General features: G+C 39.3%; 1 protein-coding gene across 3 annotated transcripts in view; it reads right to left on the reverse strand.

Annotated features, from left to right (window-relative positions):
* The window catches only part of LOC126935514 (membrane-spanning 4-domains subfamily A member 4A), a 53,253-nt gene that overhangs the window by 15,188 nt on the left and 14,358 nt on the right, over positions 1 to 23,707 (reverse strand). For 2 of the 3 annotated variants that reach the window (XM_050757026.1, XM_050757025.1), the window contains exon 2: positions 1,132 to 1,291. In XM_050757026.1, coding sequence (XP_050612983.1) covers positions 1,132 to 1,275 — 144 coding nt within the window. In that variant the 5' untranslated portion in view covers positions 1,276 to 1,291. Of the gene's footprint in view, positions 1 to 1,131; positions 1,292 to 12,005; positions 12,212 to 23,707 lie in introns of those variants that run through there. The other variant, XM_050757024.1, reaches the window with a different exon arrangement.

Raw genomic sequence — 23,707 nt, forward strand, 5'->3', positions numbered from 1 at the left:
AAGGTAGTTCATCAGTTGGTACAAAGGTTACACTCTGGTGGGAGGCTGATAATTAAAAAGCTATGCATGTGTGGGAGCAAGGGGCATATGGGATATACCTGTACTTTGTTCTCAATTTTTCTTTAAGCCTAAAACTTCTCTAAAACGTACAGTATATTTTTAAATAATTACTCATACATTAAAAAATAAACCCACTTTGGGAGGCCGAGGCGGGCAGATCATGAGGTCAGGAGTTCGAGACCAGCCTGACCAACATAGTGAAACTCCGTCTCTACTAAAAAATACAAAAATTAGCTGCGCGTGGTAGCTCATGCCTGTAATCCCTAACTACTCAGGAGGCTGAGGCAGGAGACTTGCTTGAACCCGGAAGACGGAGTTTGCAGTGAGCCAAGATTGTACCACTGCACTCCAGCCTGGGTGACAGAGCGAGACTCCATCTCAAAATGTAAAAATAAATAAATAAATAGATAAACCCAGTGTGTGCCAACATAAATAACATATTTTATGAGAAATAGCTATATTTCCCCCCCACCCTCCAAAAAATGAATAATGTGAAAAAAGGGTCCAAAATATCCACAGTGACATTTTCCCATTTGAAACTTGGGCTAGTGATAAACCTATATTTAATGTCCTTTCACCTGCCCTATTCTGTCATTCTTTTAATCCTTCATTTCTTTTAGGCATGCTCATCTGAGACTCCAGATAGAAATGCTCAGAGAATAGATTTTTCATCCTCTGAGCAGGGGGCTAAGAAAAGGTGCTGGAAAGAAATAGTAGCAATATGCATCTGTCAGCTATTCAGGAAGGCCTATAAAGGGGACGTCAGCTAGTAGTGCATAGGTGGCCTTTTATTTTGCTGCTCTTCCATGCTGAGTTTAAATACAATTATCATGGATGACCCACAACCCTAGAATAGATCTGAAGTCAATATATTTCAAATATAACTCAACTGGAAGCACGTTGTGATAGAATACTATATAGTTTTTCAGATGAAGAGCGTGAAAAGTAAATACTGATGTTGCAAGGGTTGGCTGTTATATTATGAGGTTGGTGGGACAGTGTATTTGGCATTAGGTCTTATGAAATATGAGTTTACAACACCATTGGTCTTCCCCTAGATTTGCAACTTACCCCAAGGACTTTGGGTTCCCCCTTCAAGAACTTCTCTTGCAATCCTTTCCACAGATGTGAATGTACGACAGCCATGTTTCCCAGCTGGGGCACACCAGGGCCAGCCCCTGGCATGGCCTGTTCCATTCCTTGCATGGTTGTCATGGCAGCAGAAAAGGTGCTACAATAAGAAATGTAATTTAGTATGATGTCCTGGAAATGACAAAGGAGGACATGACACTTTGGAGCAGGTTCCTCCCGAAGGACAAAATCTGGTCTACATTCCCTTCCCATATCATAATAGCTGTTAGAGCCGGGGAAGTGGAATAGGCAACACATTAAGGGTGGGGCAGGGGGAAAACTAAATGTCATATGATATCAAGATGCTAGAAAGTCCAGCAGAGAGGGACATGTTGACAGAAGCGAGGTAAACCTGTTGGACCTCTAAAATTAGAGAAATGTATTTAAGTTCCATTCCAAGTCTTCTCAGATTTTATTTCTATCCCTCTTACTGCCTAGTCCCTTGATTACAGCCACTTCCCCACGAAGGATTACTTTTTTTTTTTTTTTTTTTTTGAGATGAAGTATCGTTCTATTGCCAGGCTGGAATGCAGTGGCACGATCTCGTCGCACTTCAACCTTTGCCTCCTGTGTTCAAATGATTCTCTTGCCTCAGCCTCCTGAGTAGCTGTTACTACAGGCACACGCCACCATGCACAACTAATTTTTGTATTTTTAGTAGAGACAGGGTTTCCCCATGTTGGCCAGGATGGTCTCGATCTCCTGCCCTTGTGATCCGCCCACCTTGGCCTCCCAAAGTGCTGGGATTACAGGTGTAAGCCACTGTGCCCGGCCAAAGGATTACTTTTATAATAGTAATAAACTACACAAACTCATCTGCCTTCCAATTTATTGTATAGTATTGTATAGTTCCTCCTTTTCTAATCAGAGCACAGTTAAATTCACAGGGCTGAAAAATCTTCCCATGTTCATCCTTGCTGAGTGTGACTTACGTAATCTTGTATTTTGTCCCACAAACTCTGGAATTTGGTAATGAAACTAATGGCTCTGAGTCATATTCTTGGCACCACAAATCTAAATCTCTTGTCCTATTACATTGCTTTAAATCCTAACTTGCTGGTACATAGCAAGGACCCATCAAATCATTTTTTGAGAATCTAAGCACAAACATATCATTCTTATACTTCTTTCTGTCCTCCATGTAATAACTCCAACCAAGTCATGTCGAGATAGGCTAAAGCCACATGGAAATTTTTATCTATGTATTTGAATTCATATTCAGGTGTTTCATGATCCACTTCCATACATTTTTAGGAAAATGAAGCTTGCTAATATCCTTCAAGTAATAGTTAATTTTGATATCATTTATGCTTCATTGAACCCCTAAAAATGTCTCAAGTTTGGAGATGTGTGCCCTTTTATTGGTAACATAAATGAAAAAAAAATTGTTGTACTCCAAATTTACTATGTTGAGAAAAACATTAAGATTTCTCTGAAAAAATTATCATCTTGTATTTATTTTTAATACATCAAAGGAAATAAATTATTCGCTATCTAACAATAAAACTGATTAAAGTCAGAAGAAGGAGGGTGAATTTCAGAGAAAGATAGAGGAGAAACGTTAAAATGAAAAGATTAATCATTTAGAACATGAATTTAACTTTAGTAATGTATATACTTAAAATTATGGAAAATAGTAAAATTAAAAGTACAAAATTACAAATTATAAATTACAAATTACAAATTATAAAATAAGTATTTCTTTTAAAAAAGAAAGACAAATATAATAAATAAGAAATATATAATGTAAATATGATTGAAGTTAAGATAACGAATTAAATATAAGAATGTAACCAAAAAGTCAATGTTCTTACTTTTAGAAAAGTTCCGAAAACAATTTGGACAAACAGAATTAGAACTCCACTTTTTTATGAAAGTGTGAAACAACTAACATTTCTATAAATCAGGTGAAATGAGTGTTAAAAACAAAGATTACATGAGGATACACTTGGAGAGAAGTGTAGCGAGAGTATGAAAGAAACAAGACACCATGGCCACAGATTTCAAAGACGAGAGGCCCCCCGAGGTATACAACATAAATTACTGTTTACAATCCTGGGAATTAAATACATCAGTTGATAACGATCACTTCCCTGGAAAAGTATAGTTCTGAGAATCATCAAAGTCTGTAGTAAAGGAGAAATCCCACCAAAAAGCCACATATTTAGAAAGCAATCAGTCTCTGAATAAGTCCTACATTGGAGTCCATAAAGAAGGAAGTAGATATCCTTGATACAAGCCTCCAAGAAGTCCCACAGATTAGGAGCACCTGTTTATATATCAAATATAGAATATGTAAAGAGTACAGATAACTTATTTAAATGAAAATTAAATCACAAAAATGAAGTCAAAGATAAAGCACATAGAGTGACAGGACATATTTGGCACATAATCTCAAATAAATTTCGAATATAAAATAGTGTTGACAGAAAACAATTGGTCAATGTGTTAAATAACAAGGAATAGCTGAAAATAGAATTAGTCAACTGGAAGAAAAATTTGAAGAAATCACCAAGAATTCTGTAGAGAAACAAGAAAATGGTCGTAATAGAAGAGAGGTTAAAAGATTAGAAGTGTAGAATTAAAAGGTCTAGAATATGTCTGATTAGAATTCTAAAGAATGTCACCAAGAAGGCCAACTAGAAGTTCCTAACCCTCATCATCATCAATACACACACAAACATACACACACACACACTCCCCAAAACAATGAATAAACAACTGCATTCCAACCAAAATAATTAAAGAAGAGCACTTGAAAACACCAAAGGAGTAGCAGAAATCTTGTAGATCATAGAAACCCAGGATGGCTGCATGAAGGAGGAGACAAAACACCTTTCTTCCACCACCTTTCCCCCAGTTAGGACCAGCTCTGAGTCAGGAGGGCCTTCTTCCTGCAGGGAAAAGGTAACTGAGAGGACCTCAGCAGCTCCCATCAACACCATGGACACCTGTAATCTTACTACTGGAGACACTTAGAGTCTTCACAGGCTCTGAGTTCAGCTGATGGAGCTACCTGAAGTCCACGTGTCTGTCCTATTCCAGAGGCGGCACTGACACTGTGCCCTGGCCTCCATGGCCTGAACTGCTACTGTACTGCCCCTTCTTGGAAGTGAATCACTGCTAGAGTGCATTCTGCTTCAGGAATGAGTAGCCATTTGCACCCCTCCATCTCTGATGCTTAACCACCACTATACCACACACACCTGGTAGCCATACCTAAGCCAAACTGTTGCTGTCCACTCTCTACCTGCCGAGGCCAGGCTGCCATGGAACTGCTCCATGCCCCCATCTTAGTCGCTGGTGCACTCTGCCCCTCCAAACTCAAGCTGAAACTGTGTCCCACTCTCTGAGGACACATAGCTTTGATTGAGCTGTGTCACCCAACAATCCAGGCAGAATAACTACAGTGCCCCATCTCCCTGGAACTGACTAATTCCCTGGAGTCCAAGCTTCTGAGAAACCCTGGCTCTCCAGGGGGTCATTTCTGTACTGCTTCAAAAAACCCAAGGACGAAGCCACAGACAGGCCTAGTCATTCCTGAGGCCTTGCTGCTGCTACATCCAGCCTTACACAGCCTGAGATATTGCCATGCCCTACCATCTCAGGGTCTAGAGTTACCACTATGTGGCACTCCGTCCCCCAGGGTTGGAGTTGCTGCAGTGTCCTATTGGCTCTGGAACCAAAATTTCAGCTGTAACCTGCTCCCCAGAGCTCAAGCCTCCAGAGCACCCCTCTTGCCCTGGAGCCATGCTGGTGTTGTACACTGACCCCAGAATCAGTAACTGTTCCATCCCTGCCCCATGGGCTTGAGTTGCTGAGGTATGCCTCAGAGTCACAGCCTTATCTTTGTGGGTAATCTGCATCCACCCATGCCTCGGTGAGTGAACCTCTGCCACAGGAGTTTTGCAAGACCCTGAGCCTAGGACCCCAGCTCCACAGCCACTATTATAGTGCAAAAAGTACAAGCTGTCAACCTCGATGGCAACCATGTGGTGTTAACCATGTGGTGTTACAGGCTCACAGACTGCAAGGGCTATAGGGGCATGGCTTTCTCCACCTAGGATCAAAGGATGTCACAAACAGCTATGGGAGTGGAGTCACTTCAAAGAGCCACCATCAGGGCAATGCTGAGTGGAAATATGGGGTCAGAGCCAACACAGAGAGTCACAGTTAGGGATATGCCTGGTGGAGCCATGGGAGTGAGGCTACCTTTGAGATCTCAGAACTATAGGACCACTAGCATGCAACTCCAACCTAACAGAGCTGAAGCACGGACTGAGCCCAGCAAAGATATGCAAGCAGGGCTGTTTGAGGGCCCCAGTCAGCATTCCCAGGATTCAGGACATGGAGTCAAAGGAAATTATTCTCCAGATTTAAAACTTAAGGCTGTCTTCTCTGTTGGGTTTTGGACTCACTTGAAACCAGTTATGCCTTTTTCTTGCCTAGTTCTTTCTTTTGAACTGAGAGAGTCTATTCTGTACCTGTGCCACCATTATATTTTGAAGACAAATCATTTGATTTCACAGACTCACAGCTGGAAACATTTGCCTCCCGATAAATCATACCTTGAGTCTCATCCATATCTGCTTCTGATGTGACTCTGGACTTAGGACTTTAGAGTCGATGCTGGAATGGGTAAAGACTTTGAGCCTATTGAGACAGAATTATTGCATTTTGTATGTGAGAAGAACATGAGTTTTGGAGGGCTGTGGATGAAATGCTATGGTTTAAATGTCCCCTCTAAAACTCATGTGACAACTTAATTGCCATTGTAACAGTATTAAGAGGTGGAACCTTCCAGAGGTAATTCAAGAGGTAATTATATCGGGACACCCCTACCTGCATGAATGGATGAATGTTATTATCATTGGAGAGGGTTAGTTATCACAGGAGTGGACTCCTGATAAAAGAATAAATTTGGCCCCATCTCTCTCTCTTTGCTTTGTGCACTCACTTCCACCTTCCTCCATGGGATTACCCTCACCAGAGGTTTGCACCATGCATGCCCTTAGACTTCCCAGCCTCTAGAACTATAAGCAAAATAAAATTTTATAGTAAATTACCCAGTCTTCAATGGTCTTTTACAGCAGTAGAAAACAAAGATACCAAAACTTTAGTTTGGTGGGAGGACAGTACAAGTCTAGAGTTCTTGTTTCAATAAACATTGTTACTGTCACCATAAAATAGTCAATTTATATAACTATGAGAGGTTTTATGTAAGCCTAATGATGACTACAAGGCAAAGAACTACAGCAGATACACAAATGTTAAAGAATTCAAAACTTAGCACTTCATAAAATTACCAAATCACAAAGGTAGACAAGAGAGCAAGAAAGAAACAAAGGTCTACAAAAACAACCTCCCCCAAATAATAAAATGGCACGAATAAATCCTTATCTATTAATACTAACCTTAAATATAAATGAATTAAATTCTTTGAACAAAAGTCATTGAGTGGCTGGAAAATTTTTAAAAAACATCTAACTAGATGCTGTAAGAGACTCACTTTAGCCTTAAGAAGAAACATAGGCTGAAAGTTAAGAGATGGACTATTCCATGCAAATAGTAGCCTAAAGAGAATAATTATCCATACTTAGGTCACATAAAATAAACTTCAAGTCAAAAACTGTCAAAAGAGGCAAAGAAGGTCATCATTTCATGATTGACTGAGCATAGAGGGTGGGTAATAGAAGTCATTAATAACAAACTACCAGACTTTTTTGAGACAGTGTCTCACTCTGTTGCCCAGGCTGGAATACACTGGCACTATCATGGCTCACTGCAGCCTCGAACTCAGCCACCCGAGTAGCTGGGATTACAGGCATGTTCCATCACACCCAGCTAATTTTTGTATTTTTTGTAGAAGTGGGGTTTCTCCATGTTACCCAGGCTGGTCTCAAACTCCAGGGCTCAAGTGATCTTCCTGTCTCAGCCTCCTATAGTGCTTGGATTACAGGAGTGAGCCACTGTGCCCAAACTTAAACTTCCAGATTTTTAACACAGACAATGTAGTTAATTGCTGAGCCTTCCACCAAGAAAGGACACTTGCAGTCCCATAGCCCTCTTAGGATTCCTGTTACATTTAGCTCCTGCCACTCTTGATTAGGGGCTACTTGTAGGGTTCTGAAATAATTTCCACATACTTTTCCTGTGCCACCTTACTTTTTTGAAAGAGAAATTTTAAGGAAGGTTGAATATCTTCTATTTAGGTCTTCTAACGTTTGAAATAAATATTACCTCTTCTCCCTTCTGGGACAGTTGGTAAATTGTCAATTTGTGGGCTTTATTAGAATGACTTTAAATTAAGCCCAGAGGGGGACAATTCTCCGATGTTTAACAAAATTTGAGAGTACAAATTAGATTTAAGACCAAAAATAAGGCCTGCTATTTTATTTTACCCCTTTGCTCCATATCTAAATTTTGTGTTCTGCTCAGAGGATGCTAAAGTGTACATATAGGTCTGAATGTACCTACTCCATAGCATGCAAATGTAACCCACCTCATAAACTCCATTCTCATTCAAACAGACTGCAAGGGGAAGAGGAGAGCCTCTTGGCCCACCTCTGCATAGTCTTGTATCTAACTTATTCCATGAGAGCAAAAAAAAGAGTACAATCCTGACTCTTCTGACCAATCTTTGAGACAAACTGCAAAAGAGAGGAAGTGTCAACATCTGACAACACAGTACCATGAATAACATGCTCTCTCCAGTTATATAGACCCCTTTTATCTGCTTTTCCACTTGCCCCAAGACAGGAGCAGGTTGGAGCAGGGTCATGACAGGAATAAAGTCCCTGTCTAGCATGCCTTTGAGTGGCAGGAAGTGTTAAAGGAAGTTTATGTTTTATACTTCAAGCCAGAAATGAGTAAGTGATAGTAGGAATATCAGTAATAACAGTTAATATGTACTTAGCATTTATTAAGTGACATGCACTGGTTTAAATGTTTTATATGTGTTATTTCATCATTAAATTCCCCTGAGAGATATACTCTATTATTCACAGGGCAGAATTATAAAAACACAAGATTAAGTAACTTGAGTAAACAGTGGCAGGGCCAAAATTTAAATCCAGGTGCTGTAATTCCAGAACTCTTTTGCTTAAGGGGATCCACTACACTAGTCTGGTGAATAGAAGATCTCTTTTGTTTGCACAAAAACTTGTACAATTAATTTTCTTAGCAGCATTATCTATAATAGCTAAAAGGAGGAAACCACCCAATTTGGAATAAGTTAGGTACAAGACTATGTAGAGGTGGGCCAAGAGGCCCTCCTCTTCCTCTTGCAGTCTCTGTTCCAATGATAATGGAATTTGGGAGGTGGGTTACATATATATGCTATGGAGTAGGTATATTCAGACCTATATATACACTTTAGCGCTCCCTGGACGGAACACAAAATTTAGATTTGGAGCATATGGCTAAAATAAAATAGGTCTTGTTTTGGGTCTTACATTTAATCCACATCCTTAGATTTTTGTTACACTTAGGGGAATTGTCCTTCTCTGGGCTTAATTTAAAGTCATTCTAATAAAGCCCAGAAATTGACAATTTACCTACTTGTTCCAGAACGGAGAAGAGGTAACTTTTATTTCAAACCTTAGAAGACTTAAATAGAAGACATCCAGTCTTCCTCAAAATTTCTCTTTCAAAAAAGTAAGGTGGCGCAAGGAACAGTACGTGGAGATTATTTCAGAGCCCTGCAAGTAGTCCCTAATCAAGAGTGGCAAGAGCTAAAGGGAACAGGAACCCTAATGCTATGGGACTGCAAGTGTCCTTTCTTGGTGGAAGGCCCAGCAATTAACTACACTATCCATGTTAAAAATCTGGAAGTTTAAAGTCAGGCATTGTGACTCACTCCTGTAATCCCAGCACTATGGGAGGCCAAGGTGGGAGGATTGTTGGAGCCCAGGAGTTTGAGATCAGACTGGGGAACATGGTGAAACCCCATCTCTACACAAAATACAAAAATTAGCTGGGTGTGGTGGTGGGCGCCTGTAATCCCAGCTACTCAGGAGGCTGAGGTCGAGGCTGGAGTAAGCCACAATGGTGCCAGTGTACTCCAGCTTGGGCAACACAGTGAGACCCTGTCTCAAAAATATCTGGTAGTTTGTCATTAGTTCTTCTGCTGCCTACCCTCTATGTTCAATCAATCTCATCTTAATCCTACACAACCATTTTTCAACTCTGTGTATTTCTCTCATCTTCTCAAGGCAAACCATTATCCTATTTTCATCAGAAGTATTCGTCATAGCCTCTGACTGTTCCCTGTGTCCATTTGTGGCTTTGGATATTCAGTCCACCCCTGATGTTGTAGCCAGAATGATCAAATATAAAATCAATTGAGTCACCCTCCCCTTTAAAAGCCTTCTTTTACATTTCACCACCCTTAGCATAGAGTTAAAATTTTTAATGTTGATAACAAAACCTCTGCTACTTCAGCACAAATCTATTGTTGTAGTCTTACCTCAAATCTCTCTCCTTTTAATTTTTAAAGCCCCAAGTATATTTGTCTTACTTAAGTTGTTCCAAAGAAGTGATTTCATTCTTATATTGAGACGTTTGCATATATTGAACCCATTTGCAGGAATGTTCCATCCCTCCTGTGACCACCTTGTAAGAACAAAAACAAACGCACCACATCATCTAATCTTCTCACACACAAACAGCATTGCATAGTTTCTATCTTCTTTCAGACACTGTTCCCCCACTTCTCCACCATTGCCCACACGTGGATCACTCAACCTATGATGGTAACCAAGGGTCTAAGAAATCTGTGTTATGTTACTTCTACATTGCAAAAGTCAAAGTTATTTGGAAAGTGACTAAAGATGATTCTTCTTAGTCCATCGAAATGTGTACTTTATTCTTCTTTAATGTAAAAGAACCTCTGCCTCAATCTCTCAGGCACACACACCTTCAGACTGAGAATTTAGGACATGTTGGGTCTGTCTTATCAAACACACTGGTGGTTCTCTCTCTGTGTTTAGTGCCTCTCTGTCAAGACTGTAAGCTTCCTCCAGGGCAGAGCCATTATATCAAAGCAAAGCTTATAACTGACTCTTCTGCTTTCCCATAATTCTTTGATAACATAGGTCAGGTTCTGGTCCTTCAAGGCTGGTGCTTTGTCATTCTAAGGAACTCTGGCCATAAGTTCATATAACTGCCTCCTGTTTTTCCACCACAGAAATCCTTGTGTTAATTATCTACAGCACATAAAGTCCCCAAGGACAAAAATATTTTACCATCCAGGGCTTGACTTCTCTCTATTCAATTTTTTTAAAACTGCTGAGAATGTTGGATACATATGAGGGACATTTATTCTGGGTTGGAGAAGAATTGAAACCTTGGTTTTGTACCATCACCTATATGCATCAGGCTCTTGACAACTACAATGTCTTCCCCACCCCCCGGATAAAGAGGTGAGGGAGGCTGGGCGCAGTGGCTCACGCCTGTAATCCCAGCACTTTGGGAGGCCGAGGCGGGCGGATCACAAGGTCAGGAGATCGAGACCACGGTGAAACCCCGTCTCTACTAAAAATACTAAAAATTAGCCGGGTGCGGTTGTGGGCGCCTGTAGTCCCAGCTACTCGGGAGGCTGAGGCAGGAGAATGGCGTGAACCTGGGAGGCGGAGCTTGCAGTGAGCCGAGATCGCGCCACTGCACTCCAGCATGGGCGACAGAGCGAGACTCCGTCTCAACAACAACAACAACAACAACAACAACAACAAAAAGAGGTGAGGGAACCTAGACCACCCTTCCCTCTTTGATTGGCCCCAGTCTCTTTGTGGATCAGCAGCACCACCAGTCTCTTGTTTCCTCATTTTTATGTTACCATCCCCCCCGCCCCATCCCACCCCCTGCCACAATCACAAGGAGAGAGCATGAGGAGAGTGGTACACATGGTCATCCCCTTTTTCTTGGCAAAGTTATCAAATAGACTAGAAACCCAAAATGAGGCCTGAATCTGGATAGTTTTTAGGAGGATGATGGGGATGCAGAAATTGTGGCACGGGAAGTGAAAAGGCCTGGACTAGGAACCAAGAATTCTTTTTTGTTTGTTTGTTTGTTTGCTCCCAGCCCTTTTATTAACTTGTGTGATTCTGGGTACATTATTTCCCTTTTCTGGGTTTCACTTACTTCATCTGGGAAAAGATTACAATGGCCACGACTACTTACAAGCTTCTTTCTTATCCTAAGAATGCTAAAAGTCTACAAGGCGTTTTTCATTAGTAGATTTTATCATGAGCAGCCTCAGTTTACTGCCTGGGTGCCCCATGAATAGTGCCAAAGACCACTGGAGAACTAGGTCAGGTTACAGCCCATCTAAATGTACAAGGCTGGGGACCCTGCCTGTGCCCTAGTCCATGTACACCAAATTCTGCATGCGATACATCTGTTCTTAAATCCTGAATTATAAAAATAACCAGTCAGACACAGAGAATAAAGACCATGGAGGAAGGGCATTAACAGTAGATGAGGTAACTAGTCAAAAGTATAAAATGTTGCTTTCAGTGTTTTGGAATCCTGAGGACTTAGGGGACAAAAGTAACTAAACAACCTTATGCAGCCTCCAATGTCAGCCTTGAGGAGGCTTTTCTAACTCCCATCAACTGTAGCAAAGACGGTTCTCATCCCCTCACCAAATGCACATTTATAAAGGTGCACGCAACCCACCCCAACCCTGACTACCAGCTTGTGTCATGGGAAGTGGCCTCATTTTTTTTTCTCATTCCACTCCCAGAAATCCTAAACCCGGGAAGTGAACCAAACCATCAGCCCGAAAGCCTAGGAAGGCAAGTCCCTGGGCCTACCTTTCTTCGGGCCTGCAGTGTCTGCGGTAGGTCTGATGCGTGCAGGGCTCTGGGCAAGTTCCTCAAAGTTCTTTGGTCCAGACCCAGTCAGCTTCCCCCACTCCACACCTCACTCAGTTTAAATCTTCATTCCTCTTCTAGTAGATGTTTGGAAACTTAAAGGCTGTGCTGAGAATTTCTGAGACCCACAACTAGTTCCTCTTTTATATCGGAAGCATAACTGATTTTGTGTTCTCAGTATGGGTGCGGATGTCTATTCTGAATTTTGCTGAAAAAGCAGCGGCTGCCTGATACAGTCTTTCCTATGAAAATAATGCTACTAATTACTGTGGGTATCAGTGGTAGAGGATTTACTGTATGCAAGACCCTCTTCAAAGGTCATTATATACACAAGCTAAGTAAATGGTATTTTGTAAATACCCCCTTTCACCGTGTCACACATTTCCATAGTGCTCGTGTCTTCCTGGAGAGCTACTATTACTATTTTATTAGGTTGGTGCAAAAGTAATTGCGGTTTTTGCCATTATTTTATGGCCAAATCACAATTACTTTTGCACCGACCTTAATATACACAACTTAAATGTTTTATTTACATGAAATTCCACCTTTAGAGATTCATCATGAGTGGCCATAAAATGGCAACAAGTTGGTTGTACGGCAATAAAACAGCGCCTTTCTAAGTGAAGGAAGCAGCTGGTATCATAGAACAAGCTGGCCTTTGACTAAGATAAAACCAATGGCAATCATTTCTTGCATGACCTTGTTAATCTCCTGAACTTATGATTCATTTATAAAATAAAATAATGTTTACTTTACATGGAGGAGGAAAGCAAAGTGGCGTGCAGTTTCATTCATTCAGCATTTTCTTTAGAAAAACTATTATAAGCCAAGCAGTGTGCCCTGTGCTTCTGATAAAATGGTAAAAAATAATTTTCACTCAAAGAGTTTATAGACTACTTGGAAAAACAGACCAGTAAATAAATCACTACAATCCATTACAATCAGTTATCTGCAAGGTAAAGTGACAATATAGATGAGCAAATAAATCGTTATAAGCCATTATAATCAGTGATCTGCAAGGTAAAGTTGGGTATCCTAAGAGAGCTCATAGAAGGATCAATGAACCCAACATTGGGTTGGCAGAGGAGACTTCCTAGATAAAGGGACATCTAATTGGAAACAAGACAAAAGACACACAAATGGAAGGAGAATGAAGGAAGGTAACATTATTATTTCCATTTTTCAGAAGAAACTGAAACTCTGTCAGAGTTTCAGAGATACTCCTATAGCTGGTATAGATGAGATTGAAATCCGGTTTTGCCTAATTCCAAAAACTATGTGGTCTATAATCTGAAATTATAATTCTCAAAATTAAAATAGATTATATTTCAGAAATATTGTCCTGGTTTCAAACAACAGGGAAAAATAATAATAAAATTAGAGAGTTAGGCTCAAGGTAGAGGCAGTTCTCTAGGGAAGGGATGATGGTTACCTGAACTACCTGTGATGCTAGTGAAGTTGGAGAGAATGAATGGATTTGAAAGCTGTTTAGGAACAAGAAATGATAGTACTTGTTGGTATAATGAATATGTAAATCAGGAGGAAAAAAAAAAAAGGATGACACTCAGATTCTGGGTTAGGAAACTGAATGAGAGATAGAGCCATTCAGTAAGGCAATAGACACGAACCAGGACAGAACTGCAGGAACAAAGAGTAAAATTTTGAACGTATTTAATCAGAGTTGTGTAGGCATCTTCAAACAAAGTTGACAAGAATTGGATAACTGGCAGGAGCTAGGGAATGAGACCATGGCTGTAGAGGTAAACCCAACCATTCTTCATCCAGAGGGATGAGGTCACCCAGGCTTGTGTGTGGAGGCAGAAAATGTCAAACCCTATTTCTAGAGGATAGAAACAGTTTATCAGAAATAAGAGTTCCCAGAGGATTATGAAAAAGAGGGTAAGGAAGACAGCAGGCAAGCTCGGAAAGTGTGGCATTGCAGAAGACAAGGGTACAGAGTTTCACGACTTCCTAAGAGAGGTTGAAATTCTATACTAAGGACAGGCATCAATCTCTCCTCCTACTCCATATGGTGTGAAATGAGACATTATCAGGTTACTATTAGTAGATAACAATTTCAAGAGAACAATAACATGAAATTCGACAGAGAAATATATATATATTTATTTATAATAAAATCACCCTACCTCAAAGTAAGCATTTAACAAAACTAACTACTATGCAAATAAGAGCAAATCAGAAAGAGCTCAAGTTCAGTGTCAAAACTATAAGCAGCAAGGGAGGAGGTTGGAGCCCTGAGCAGTTATTAAGGTAATTGCTTTTTTAAATTATGATGGAAAACTGGGCCAACTGATCCTCTTTCCCTCACACAGGCATCACATAACAAGGTGTTTATTCCAAAAACAAAATATGAGAACTGTTTTATGAGCAAAATTATGGTTCTGCTCTAGATAAGTATACAGAATGTGAGTGCCAGCTCTGAGTAAAAAACAGGAAAGATGGCTAACAGGGTAAAACCCCACCTCTACTAAAAATACAAAAATTTAGCTGGGTATGGTGGTGGGCACCTGTACTCCCAGCTACTCAGGAGGCTGAGGCAGGAGAATGGCATGAACCCAGGAGGTGGAGCTTGCAGCGAGCCGAGATCGCACCACTGCACTCCAGCCTGGGCAACAGAGCGAGACTCTGTGTCAAAAACAACAACAACAACAACAAAAACAAAAAAACCAGGAAAGAGACAAGAATCACATCTAACTTTCAATTAACAGGGTATAAAGAAAAAGAAAAAAGCAGAGAAGATTATGGAATTGATCACTAAATGAAAGTCTTGAGTTCACTCTATAGAGCTGGAATTCTGATGATGAAGACACAGAGGTCACCTTAGTCTGGAGAAGCCAGGGGCTTTCTCCCACCTCGATCATAGTCAATCTGTATTTATAACCTGGATTATAGTCAATCTGTATTTATAACCTGGATCATAGTCAATCGGTATTTATAACCTGGATCATAGTCAATCTGTATTTATAACCTGGATCATAGTCAATCTGTATTTATAACCTGGATCATAGTCAATCTGTATTTATAACCTGGATCATAGTCAATCTGTATTTATAACCTGGCTTCATCCCCACTCCTGTCTCACAGTCACCAGATGTAGGCTACAGTAAGCAGGACCTACACTGCCTGACATGAGAAGAGAAATTACTAAATGAAAGTGTAAATGGACACTGAATATTTAAGGAAACCAATATTGTAAAATAGAGAAACTAAATACAATAAACAAATCAACAAACAAAAAAATGTTTTCTATATTTTGGTCAATGGTTCTACATACCTTTATCTCCCCTTTATTGCATTATTTCTCCCTCCAATTAATTTAATAATTATAAAGTCTTTTACTATGTGTTTTCTTTTAATCTTAAAATTAAAGCATGTGCTTTTGATTTATTAAATTTAAATAAGAATTAGAACTTTCATTTCCTCCAGGAAAGCCAATAGTGTAATGGTAGATTTAATCCTAACTATGTGAATAAATATATTATATGTAATAAAGTATAAATATTTCAGACAAAATCTTAAAAACTCAAAAGTGAAATACTTACTATTTAAAAGTGGTATATTTTAATGCATACAAAAAGTGTAAAATAAAAGGATGAGAAACAATATATCAAGCAAACCCTAAACCAAAAAACGTATCAAATCTGACCTTAGAGCAAAAAATGTTAGTGATGAACAAAAAGATTATTTCTTACTTATAAAAATAGTTCAATTTTCAGGAAGAGATAATCATTTTAAGTGTGTATGTATCTAATATCAGACCTCCTAAACATATAAAGCAAAAATTCACATCCCACAGAGGATTAGGTGGTATTTTTAATACATATATTTAAGAAAGGACATATATCCGGAATATATAAAGAATCTTTGTATGCATTAAGTAAAAGAGACAGCTCCACAGAAAATTGTTCAAGAGACTTGTCCAGACACTTCACAAAAGAGAATATCCAAATGCCCAAAAGATATTTAAAAACATCTTTTGTTTAACCTTAATAGTAATCAAGAAAATGAAAATTAAAACCACAATTAGATACCACACTACATCTACCAGAATCAGAAAATGCTCTTTAATAAAAGCATCACAAATTCTGGACTCACTTCTCTGAGTTTATTTATTGTTTCATCTTTCTTTCCAACTTTTATTTTCAGTTCAGCAAGTACATATGCAGGTTTGTTATATGAGTAAATTGCATGTCCTGAAGGTTTGATGCACACATTTTTTATTACCCAGGTAATAAGCATAATATACAATAGGTAGTATTTTATCCTCACACTTTTTGCACCCTTCACCCTCAAGTAGGCCCCAGTGTCTATTGCTTTTTCCTTTGTGTCCATGTGTAACCATTGTATAGCTCCCACTTATAAGTGAGAACAAGTGGTATATTATTTTCCGTTTCTGTGTTAGTTCACTTAGGATAATGGCTTCCAGCTTCATCCATGTTGCTGCAAAGGATATGATCTCATTCTTTTTTATGGTTATGTGGCATTTCATGATGTATATGTACCACATTTTCTTTATCCAGCCCACTGTTGATGGGCATTTAGGTTGATTCCATGTATTTACTATTGTGAATAGTTCTGCAATGAGCATATGCATACACGCATCTCTATGGTAGAACAATTTATATTTTGGAGGGTTTATAGCTAGTGTTGGGATTGCTGGGTCTAATGGTAGTTCTGTTTTAAGTGTTTTGAAAAATTTTGAAACCACTTTTCACCATCTCTGAACTAATTTACATTCCCATCAGCAGTGTATAAGTGGTCCACTTTCTCTGCAAACCTGACCAGCATGTTATTTTTTGACTTTTTAGTAAGAGTCACTCTGACTGGTGTGAGATGGTATCTCATTGTGGACTTGCATTTCTCTAATGATTGGTGATGTTTAGCATTTGTTCATATGCTTGGTGGCTGCATGTATGTCTTCTTTTGAGCAATTACAACAAAAACAAAACTTTACAAATAGGCCCTCCTTAAACAAAAGGGCTGTTTTATAGCAAAAAGAAACTATCAACAGAGTAAACAGACAACCTAGAATGGGAGAAAATATATACAAGCTATTCATCCGACAAAAGTATAATATCCAGAATCTGTGAGAAATTTAAATAAATTAACAAGAATAAAGCAAACAACCCCGTTAAAAATGGGTGTAGGATATGTACTTATTTTGAATCACCATAGGAAGGTGAATCACCCATGCCTATATAAATCCTCTGGCCTTGCTCTCCTTCTACTCTCCAGTTCCTGCCACTGGCCAAGCCCAACCAAATGCCAGAAGTCACATCTACTATTATCTCCTGTTTTCAAAGTGGGTTATATTGGTATTTCCCAAAGTGTTTCAGTTGAACCCTAGTTCTCTTAGATGCTTTGAGGAGCAAAAACAGAGTGAGAAGATCTCATGGACCATTAAGTTTAGGAGGCACTAGAAACGTAGCCTTCTGGTAGACCCCCATGCACACTAACATATTAAAAACTCTGAGATGTCCCAACAGAACATTTATGCTTGAAAGTGAGGAAAAAATAAGGATTTTCTAAGAAATAACAGGGCACAGAAGGCTACCTCGGAGCTTCTTTGATTGATTAAATGATTAAAGGATATAATCCAGCAAAATAAAATAAAGATCTAATGAAAAATTTCAAAGACTTGAAATAGTTTTGAGCAAATAAAGCAATAAGGATTTAAGTCTAAGTGAATACATAAGTGATAGTAATTAAGACTCAGAAAATAAGTAATTTTAATGTAAAATATAAAATAACAACTGGACCAAAAAAAACTACATGACTCTAGTATGAGAAAGAGGAGGGACAAGTATAGGTATTCTAATATCCCACTTTCAATAGTGTAGGGGTGTTTCTCAAAGAAAAATGCCTGGGTATGTTTACAGAAAAACTTTGAAAATATGCTGGCCAAGCAAAAATCACATATACTTGATATTCCATTCCTTGGCTATCTAGTTCATAAACCTATAACTCTCTATATCTTCTATCTTTCTGTCTATCTATCTATCTATCTATCTATCTATCTATCTATCTATCTATCTATCATCTATCTATCCATCCATCCATCTACCACCTAATCTATCATTTTTAAAGTGTGTGTCTAGCATGTAACTACCTCACATACAAGCAAATATGCATTTGTCTCATGAGTGAAGATTCTAGAATCAGACAGAGCTGGGTTTGAATCCTATCCCTTACATGACCTGGAGTACCTTTGATCAGTTATGGATTTTTTTTGGGGGGGCGGGGATGGAGTCTCGCTCTGTCACCAGGCTGGAGTGCAGTGGTGTGATCTTGGCTCACTGCAACCTTGGCCTCCCAGGTTCAAGCAATTCTCCTGCCTCAGCCTCCCAAGTAGCTAGGATTACAGGCACACACCACCATGCCCAGCTAATTTTTGTATTTTTAGTAGAGACGGGGTTTCACCATGTTGGCCAGGGTGGTCTCGATCTCTTGACTTCGTGATCCACCTGCCTTGACCTCCCAAAGTGTTGGGATTACAGGCATGAGCCACCGCTCCCGGTCCCTGAATCTCTTTGAGTTGACCTGGCTACAACACAGCAGCACACATAGGCAGAACTCCAGGGCTGAAAGACCTAACATCTCAACCAGTGTCTACTGCAACAAGGAAGAGTGAATGGTGCCTGAGCCTTTATCCTCCAAAATTTTAAATATTTCATTTCACCCCCTTCTTGCTTGCATAGTTTCTGAAAAGAAGCCTAATGTAATACTTATCCTTGTTCCTCTCTAGCTAAGTTTCCTTTTCTCCTTTGTTGCTTCTTGCAACATTTTGTCTTTGTCTTTGATTTTCTGCTTTTGAATTTGATATACCCATGTATAGATGTTTTATTATTTACTATGCATGGTATTCTCTGAACTTCCTGCATCTGTGATTTGGCTTGTTACTAATTTTGGAAGAATATCAGTCATTATTTAAACTTCAAATATTTCTTCTTTTCCTTTCTCTCTTGTCTCTTTTTCTGGTATTTCCATTATGTGTAATGTTATGCCTTTTGTAGTTGTCCTGAACTTTGGGGATATTCTGTTCTTTTTTTTTTTCCATTTTTTTTCCCTTTGCTCTTCAGTTTGGGAAGTTTTTATTGACGTGTGTTCAAGCCCACTGACTCTTTCCTCTGACACGCCTAGTATATTGATGAAATTATCAAAAACATTTTTAAAACTTTTATTACTGTATTTTATATTTCTAGCATTACCCTTTCATTCTTTCCTAGAAATTCCTTCTCTCTGCTTATCAAATTCATTTATTCTTGCATGTTGTACACTTTTCCTGTTAGAGTCCTTATAATATTAATCATCGTTCTTTTAAATTTCTGATCGGATAATTCCAAAACCTCTGCCACATTTGAATCTTGTTCTGTTGCTTGTAATTACATTGTAATTTTTTGTTGATAGCTGTAAATATGCCTTTTATGTAAGGTATTATGTTTATCTCACTAGAAGTTAGGCTGCATTTATTGTTTGCTGTAGCTATTTGTGTCAAAGGCTGAAATTTCCTCTAATGTCCTTGTTTTGGTCTCCCCTATTATTGTTGTGTCTTCCTAAACACCACTTCTTAAATAGGGTCTGAGGTTTACAGTTCAGCAGTTCATTCGCTGTAATCTCCTGTTATCATACAGGATCCTGATTCAACTGATGGTAGTGTAGAGTGAGGGGAAACATCCTCTAGTATCACAATTAGGTCTCAGCCTTTAGCAACTTGTACTCCTCAGTTATCAACTTTGCAAGTGCTTCCTAGCCCCCACTTGAACTTAGGTCAGGCAGGATACTAGAGAGAGATGTAGCTGAATATCAATTTCCCCACGTGAAAGGATAGAGGAAGGTAGAGTTACGTACTGACCTTTTCCAAGACTGGTTAGGTTTTGATATTATCCAAATCAATCAGAATCAATCAGAATCAGAAAAACATAGTTTCCCTTGAGGGAAGACTTTTTTGTTAAAGATAACAGAATGCCCTGGAGTCTTTCAAAAATGGTTATATTACCTTCCCTAACCAGAAGCACAAGAAGATTCTTCTCTGTTCTTTACACTAAGTACCTGGTAGGACACTTTGAGGTAAAAGCCATGCAAGTGTTTGACCTCTCCCCAAGACTGGGCCTTATGGAGTTTCAGCTCCCAAGTTAGTCCACATTGAGCATCCAGCAGTTCATCAGTTATAATTGATGTATTCCTATTGTGCTTCCACTCCTGCTAAGCTGGGAAGCTCTGTTTGGGCCTTCCTGTCCAAATTTTAGAACAAAAATTCAAGTCTGCATAATAACCAGCTGACAACATGATGGCTTCAATATTCTGTAGATGGCTAGCCAGTTATCCCATCACCATTTATTAAATAGGGGTCCTTTCCACATTGCTTGTTTTTGCTGACTTTGTCAAGTATCAGATGGTTGTAGGCATGTCACTTTCTTTCTGGGCCCTTTATTCTGTTCCATTGGTCAACGTGTCTGTTTTTGTACCATTACCGTGCTGTTTTGGTTACAAGTGTAGGTACCAGCCTCCTTAGCTTTGTAGTGTAGTTTGAAGTCAGGTACCATGATGCCTCTTTTTGCTTAGGATTTTTGCTTTCTTCTTTTTGCTTAGGATTTCCATGGCTATTCAGGCTCTTTTTGGTTCCATATGAATTATAAAGTAGTTTTTTTCTAATTCTGTGAAGAATGTCATTGGTAGTTTGCTAGGAATAACATTGAATCTGTAGATTGCTTTTAGCACGATGGCTATTTTATTAATATTGATTCTTCCTATCCATGAGCATGGAATGTTTTTTTATTTGTCTGTGTCATCTCTGATTACTTTGAACATTGTTTTCTAATCCTCATTGTAGAGATCTTTCACCTCTCTCATTAACTATATTCCTAGATATTTTATTCTTTTTTTTTTTTTTTTTTTTTTTTTTTTTTTTTTTTTTTTTGCCTATTGTGAATGATTTGGCTCTCAGCTTGGACGTTGTTGGTATACAGAAATGCTACTGATTTATATACATTAATTTTGTATCCTGAAACTTTGCTGAAGTTGTCTGTTAGATGTAGGAGGTTTTGGGCAAAGACTATGGGGTTTTCCAGGTATAGAATCATATCATCTGCAATCAGAGATAGTTTGACTCCTTCTTTTCCTATTTGCATGCATTTTAGTTCTTTCTCTTGCCCAATTGCTTTGTTTAGAACTTCCAGTACTATGAAAAGGAGTGGTGAGAGTGGGCATCCTTGTCTTGTTTCAGTCCACAAGGAGAACTTTCCAGTTTTTGCCCATTCAATATGGTGTTGGCTGTAGGTTTGTCATTGATGGCTCTTATTATTTTATTATTTTGAGGTATATTCCTTTAATGCCTAGTTTGTTGAGGGTTTTCTAACATGAAGACCTGTAGAATTTTATCAAAAGCCCTGTCTGCATCTATTGAGATGATCACGTTTTTAGTGCTGTTTATGTGGTGAATTACATTTATTGACTCACCTTATGTTAAACCAACCTTGCATCCAAGAAATAAAACCTACTTGATTATGGTGGATTAGATTTTTGATGTGCAGCTGGATTTGGTTTGCTAGTATTTTTTTGAGTGTTTTTGAATCTCTGTTCATCAAGGATAGTGGCCTGAAGTTTTCTTTTGTGTATGTGTGTGTGTGTGTGTGTGTGTGTCTGCCAGATTTTGGTACCAGAATGATGCTGGCCTCATAGAATGAGTTAGAGAAGATCTTTTCCTCCTGAATTTTTGGAATAGTTTTAGTAGAATGGTGTCAACTCTTCCTTATACATCTGGTAGAATTGGGCTATGAATGCATCTGGTCCTGAGCTTTTTTTGGTTGGTGGGCTTTTTGTTGTGATTCAGTTTCAGAACTTGTTATTGGTTTGTTCAGGGTTTCAAAGTGACTGAATGTGGGGAGTAAAAGAAAGAGAGGCGTAGGCACTCACCTCCCAGGATTTTAGTGAGCAGCAACGCTGTGTCCTAACAGCCCAACCCACCATCCTCTCTCTGGGACTACTGCCGGAGCCTCCTCACTATTCTCCCCACATCTTCCCTTGCCTCCCTTCAGTCATTCTTACCAAGACAGGCGGCCACAGTGATCCTGTTAAGACGCAAGTTAGATCCTGTCTTCCCTTTGCTGAAAATCTTCCAGTGCCTCCTATCTCACTCAGAATAAGCCTTTCCTCCTTAATAAGCCTCAAGTCCTTTTACAATCCACGCCCCCGCCAGAAACCTCAGACAACATTGCCTTCTCCTCCCTGTTCCAGTCTCCATGTGTCTCCAGACCTCCTGTTTCCTCAGCAGCACAGAACGTGCTCACCTCAAGAGCTCTGCTCTTACAACTTGTTGGTCCAGATAACTGCTAGGGATTTGTATTATCAGGTTCAAGAAAATAAATGCGTGGTTCCACTCACTATCTCAGCATGATGATTTCAGAAGAGTAGTTCACACATATTGTTAGATTAAATTTTATTCAGCTAAATTGCTTTTGAGAAAATTTCTTTATTATCCATTTTGAGTAAAGAGTGAGAACCCTAGGAGGTGCTCGAGCAACACCACGTGGTTACTGGCATGAAAAGGGATGTGAGTAAGGTTCCTCTGGGGAGGCAGGGCTGGAAAAATCTGAGGAGTAGTGAGAGAATTTCTATACTGTGTTAAATAAAGGAAATAAAGGGAAAGAGAAACAAAACAAACACTCCAAAAACGGTACTGGCCCAGCCATAATGGGAATGGGTATTAGAGAAATGCTCAGAAGTCCTAACTTTACTCCACTTCTTTTAATCCTCTCTCCACCCAGCTTTCACTGACCCACTCTATGGCATTGGAAAATAAATGCTTGGTTCATTTCCATCAGTCAGTTTCACTAGAAATGACTAGGTTGGCTCATTTACTTTCAGAGTCACTTCTAGATCCATGAAACCATATGCGTCATCCCCAAATCTCTCATGGACATATTTCCTTAATGTGCAATCTATAAGTCCAACGCCATGTGGGAGGCTCTCAGGGTCGGGCTGGTTCACGTTATTTCCTGTATGAGAGGCCGGCGGCTGCTCCACCAAGATGGGAAGAAGCCAGGCACAGGTGGTGCCACCCGGCCACTCATCCTGAAGCCTTCCCAAACCCTCACCTTCGGCAATAAGATCCATGTTTCAAAAAGCAAAGAGGAGGGCATGGTAATTTATAACCCAGATTTTTCAGAATATGAGACCAGGTGAGATGTGCAGTCTCAGCCTCTCCCTCCAGCTGTATCCACTCCCTCCTCCATCCTGCATGTGCTCACATTTTACAGAATCTGGAGAAAGACAGGAGAAGGGAGAGGAGACTAGAGTAAATAACAATTAGATAAAATCTAAAATCTGTTTTTAGTTCATCCAGAGTGCAGAGAATGGGGTGGGGGTGGATAAAAAAGTGGTATAAAGTTAGGATGGTACGAAAAGCACCCTTGGAAATTAAAACACTTTAATATTATCTTGAAAATCAACTTGTGATGTTTTCAATATTCATTCTCAGATATCCTCACTAACACCTTTTGATATAAGTAATAATATCTAAATAATATCTACATTTAGCAGATGAAAAAGCTGAGGGTCAGAGGGATGACGTACGGTATCCACTAGATTCCCAGAGAATATGGGATAGAAATAGGACCCAACCC

Source organism: Macaca thibetana, chromosome 14 (assembly GCF_024542745.1).
Source record: "Macaca thibetana thibetana isolate TM-01 chromosome 14, ASM2454274v1, whole genome shotgun sequence".
Taxonomy (NCBI): Eukaryota; Metazoa; Chordata; class Mammalia; order Primates; family Cercopithecidae; genus Macaca; species Macaca thibetana.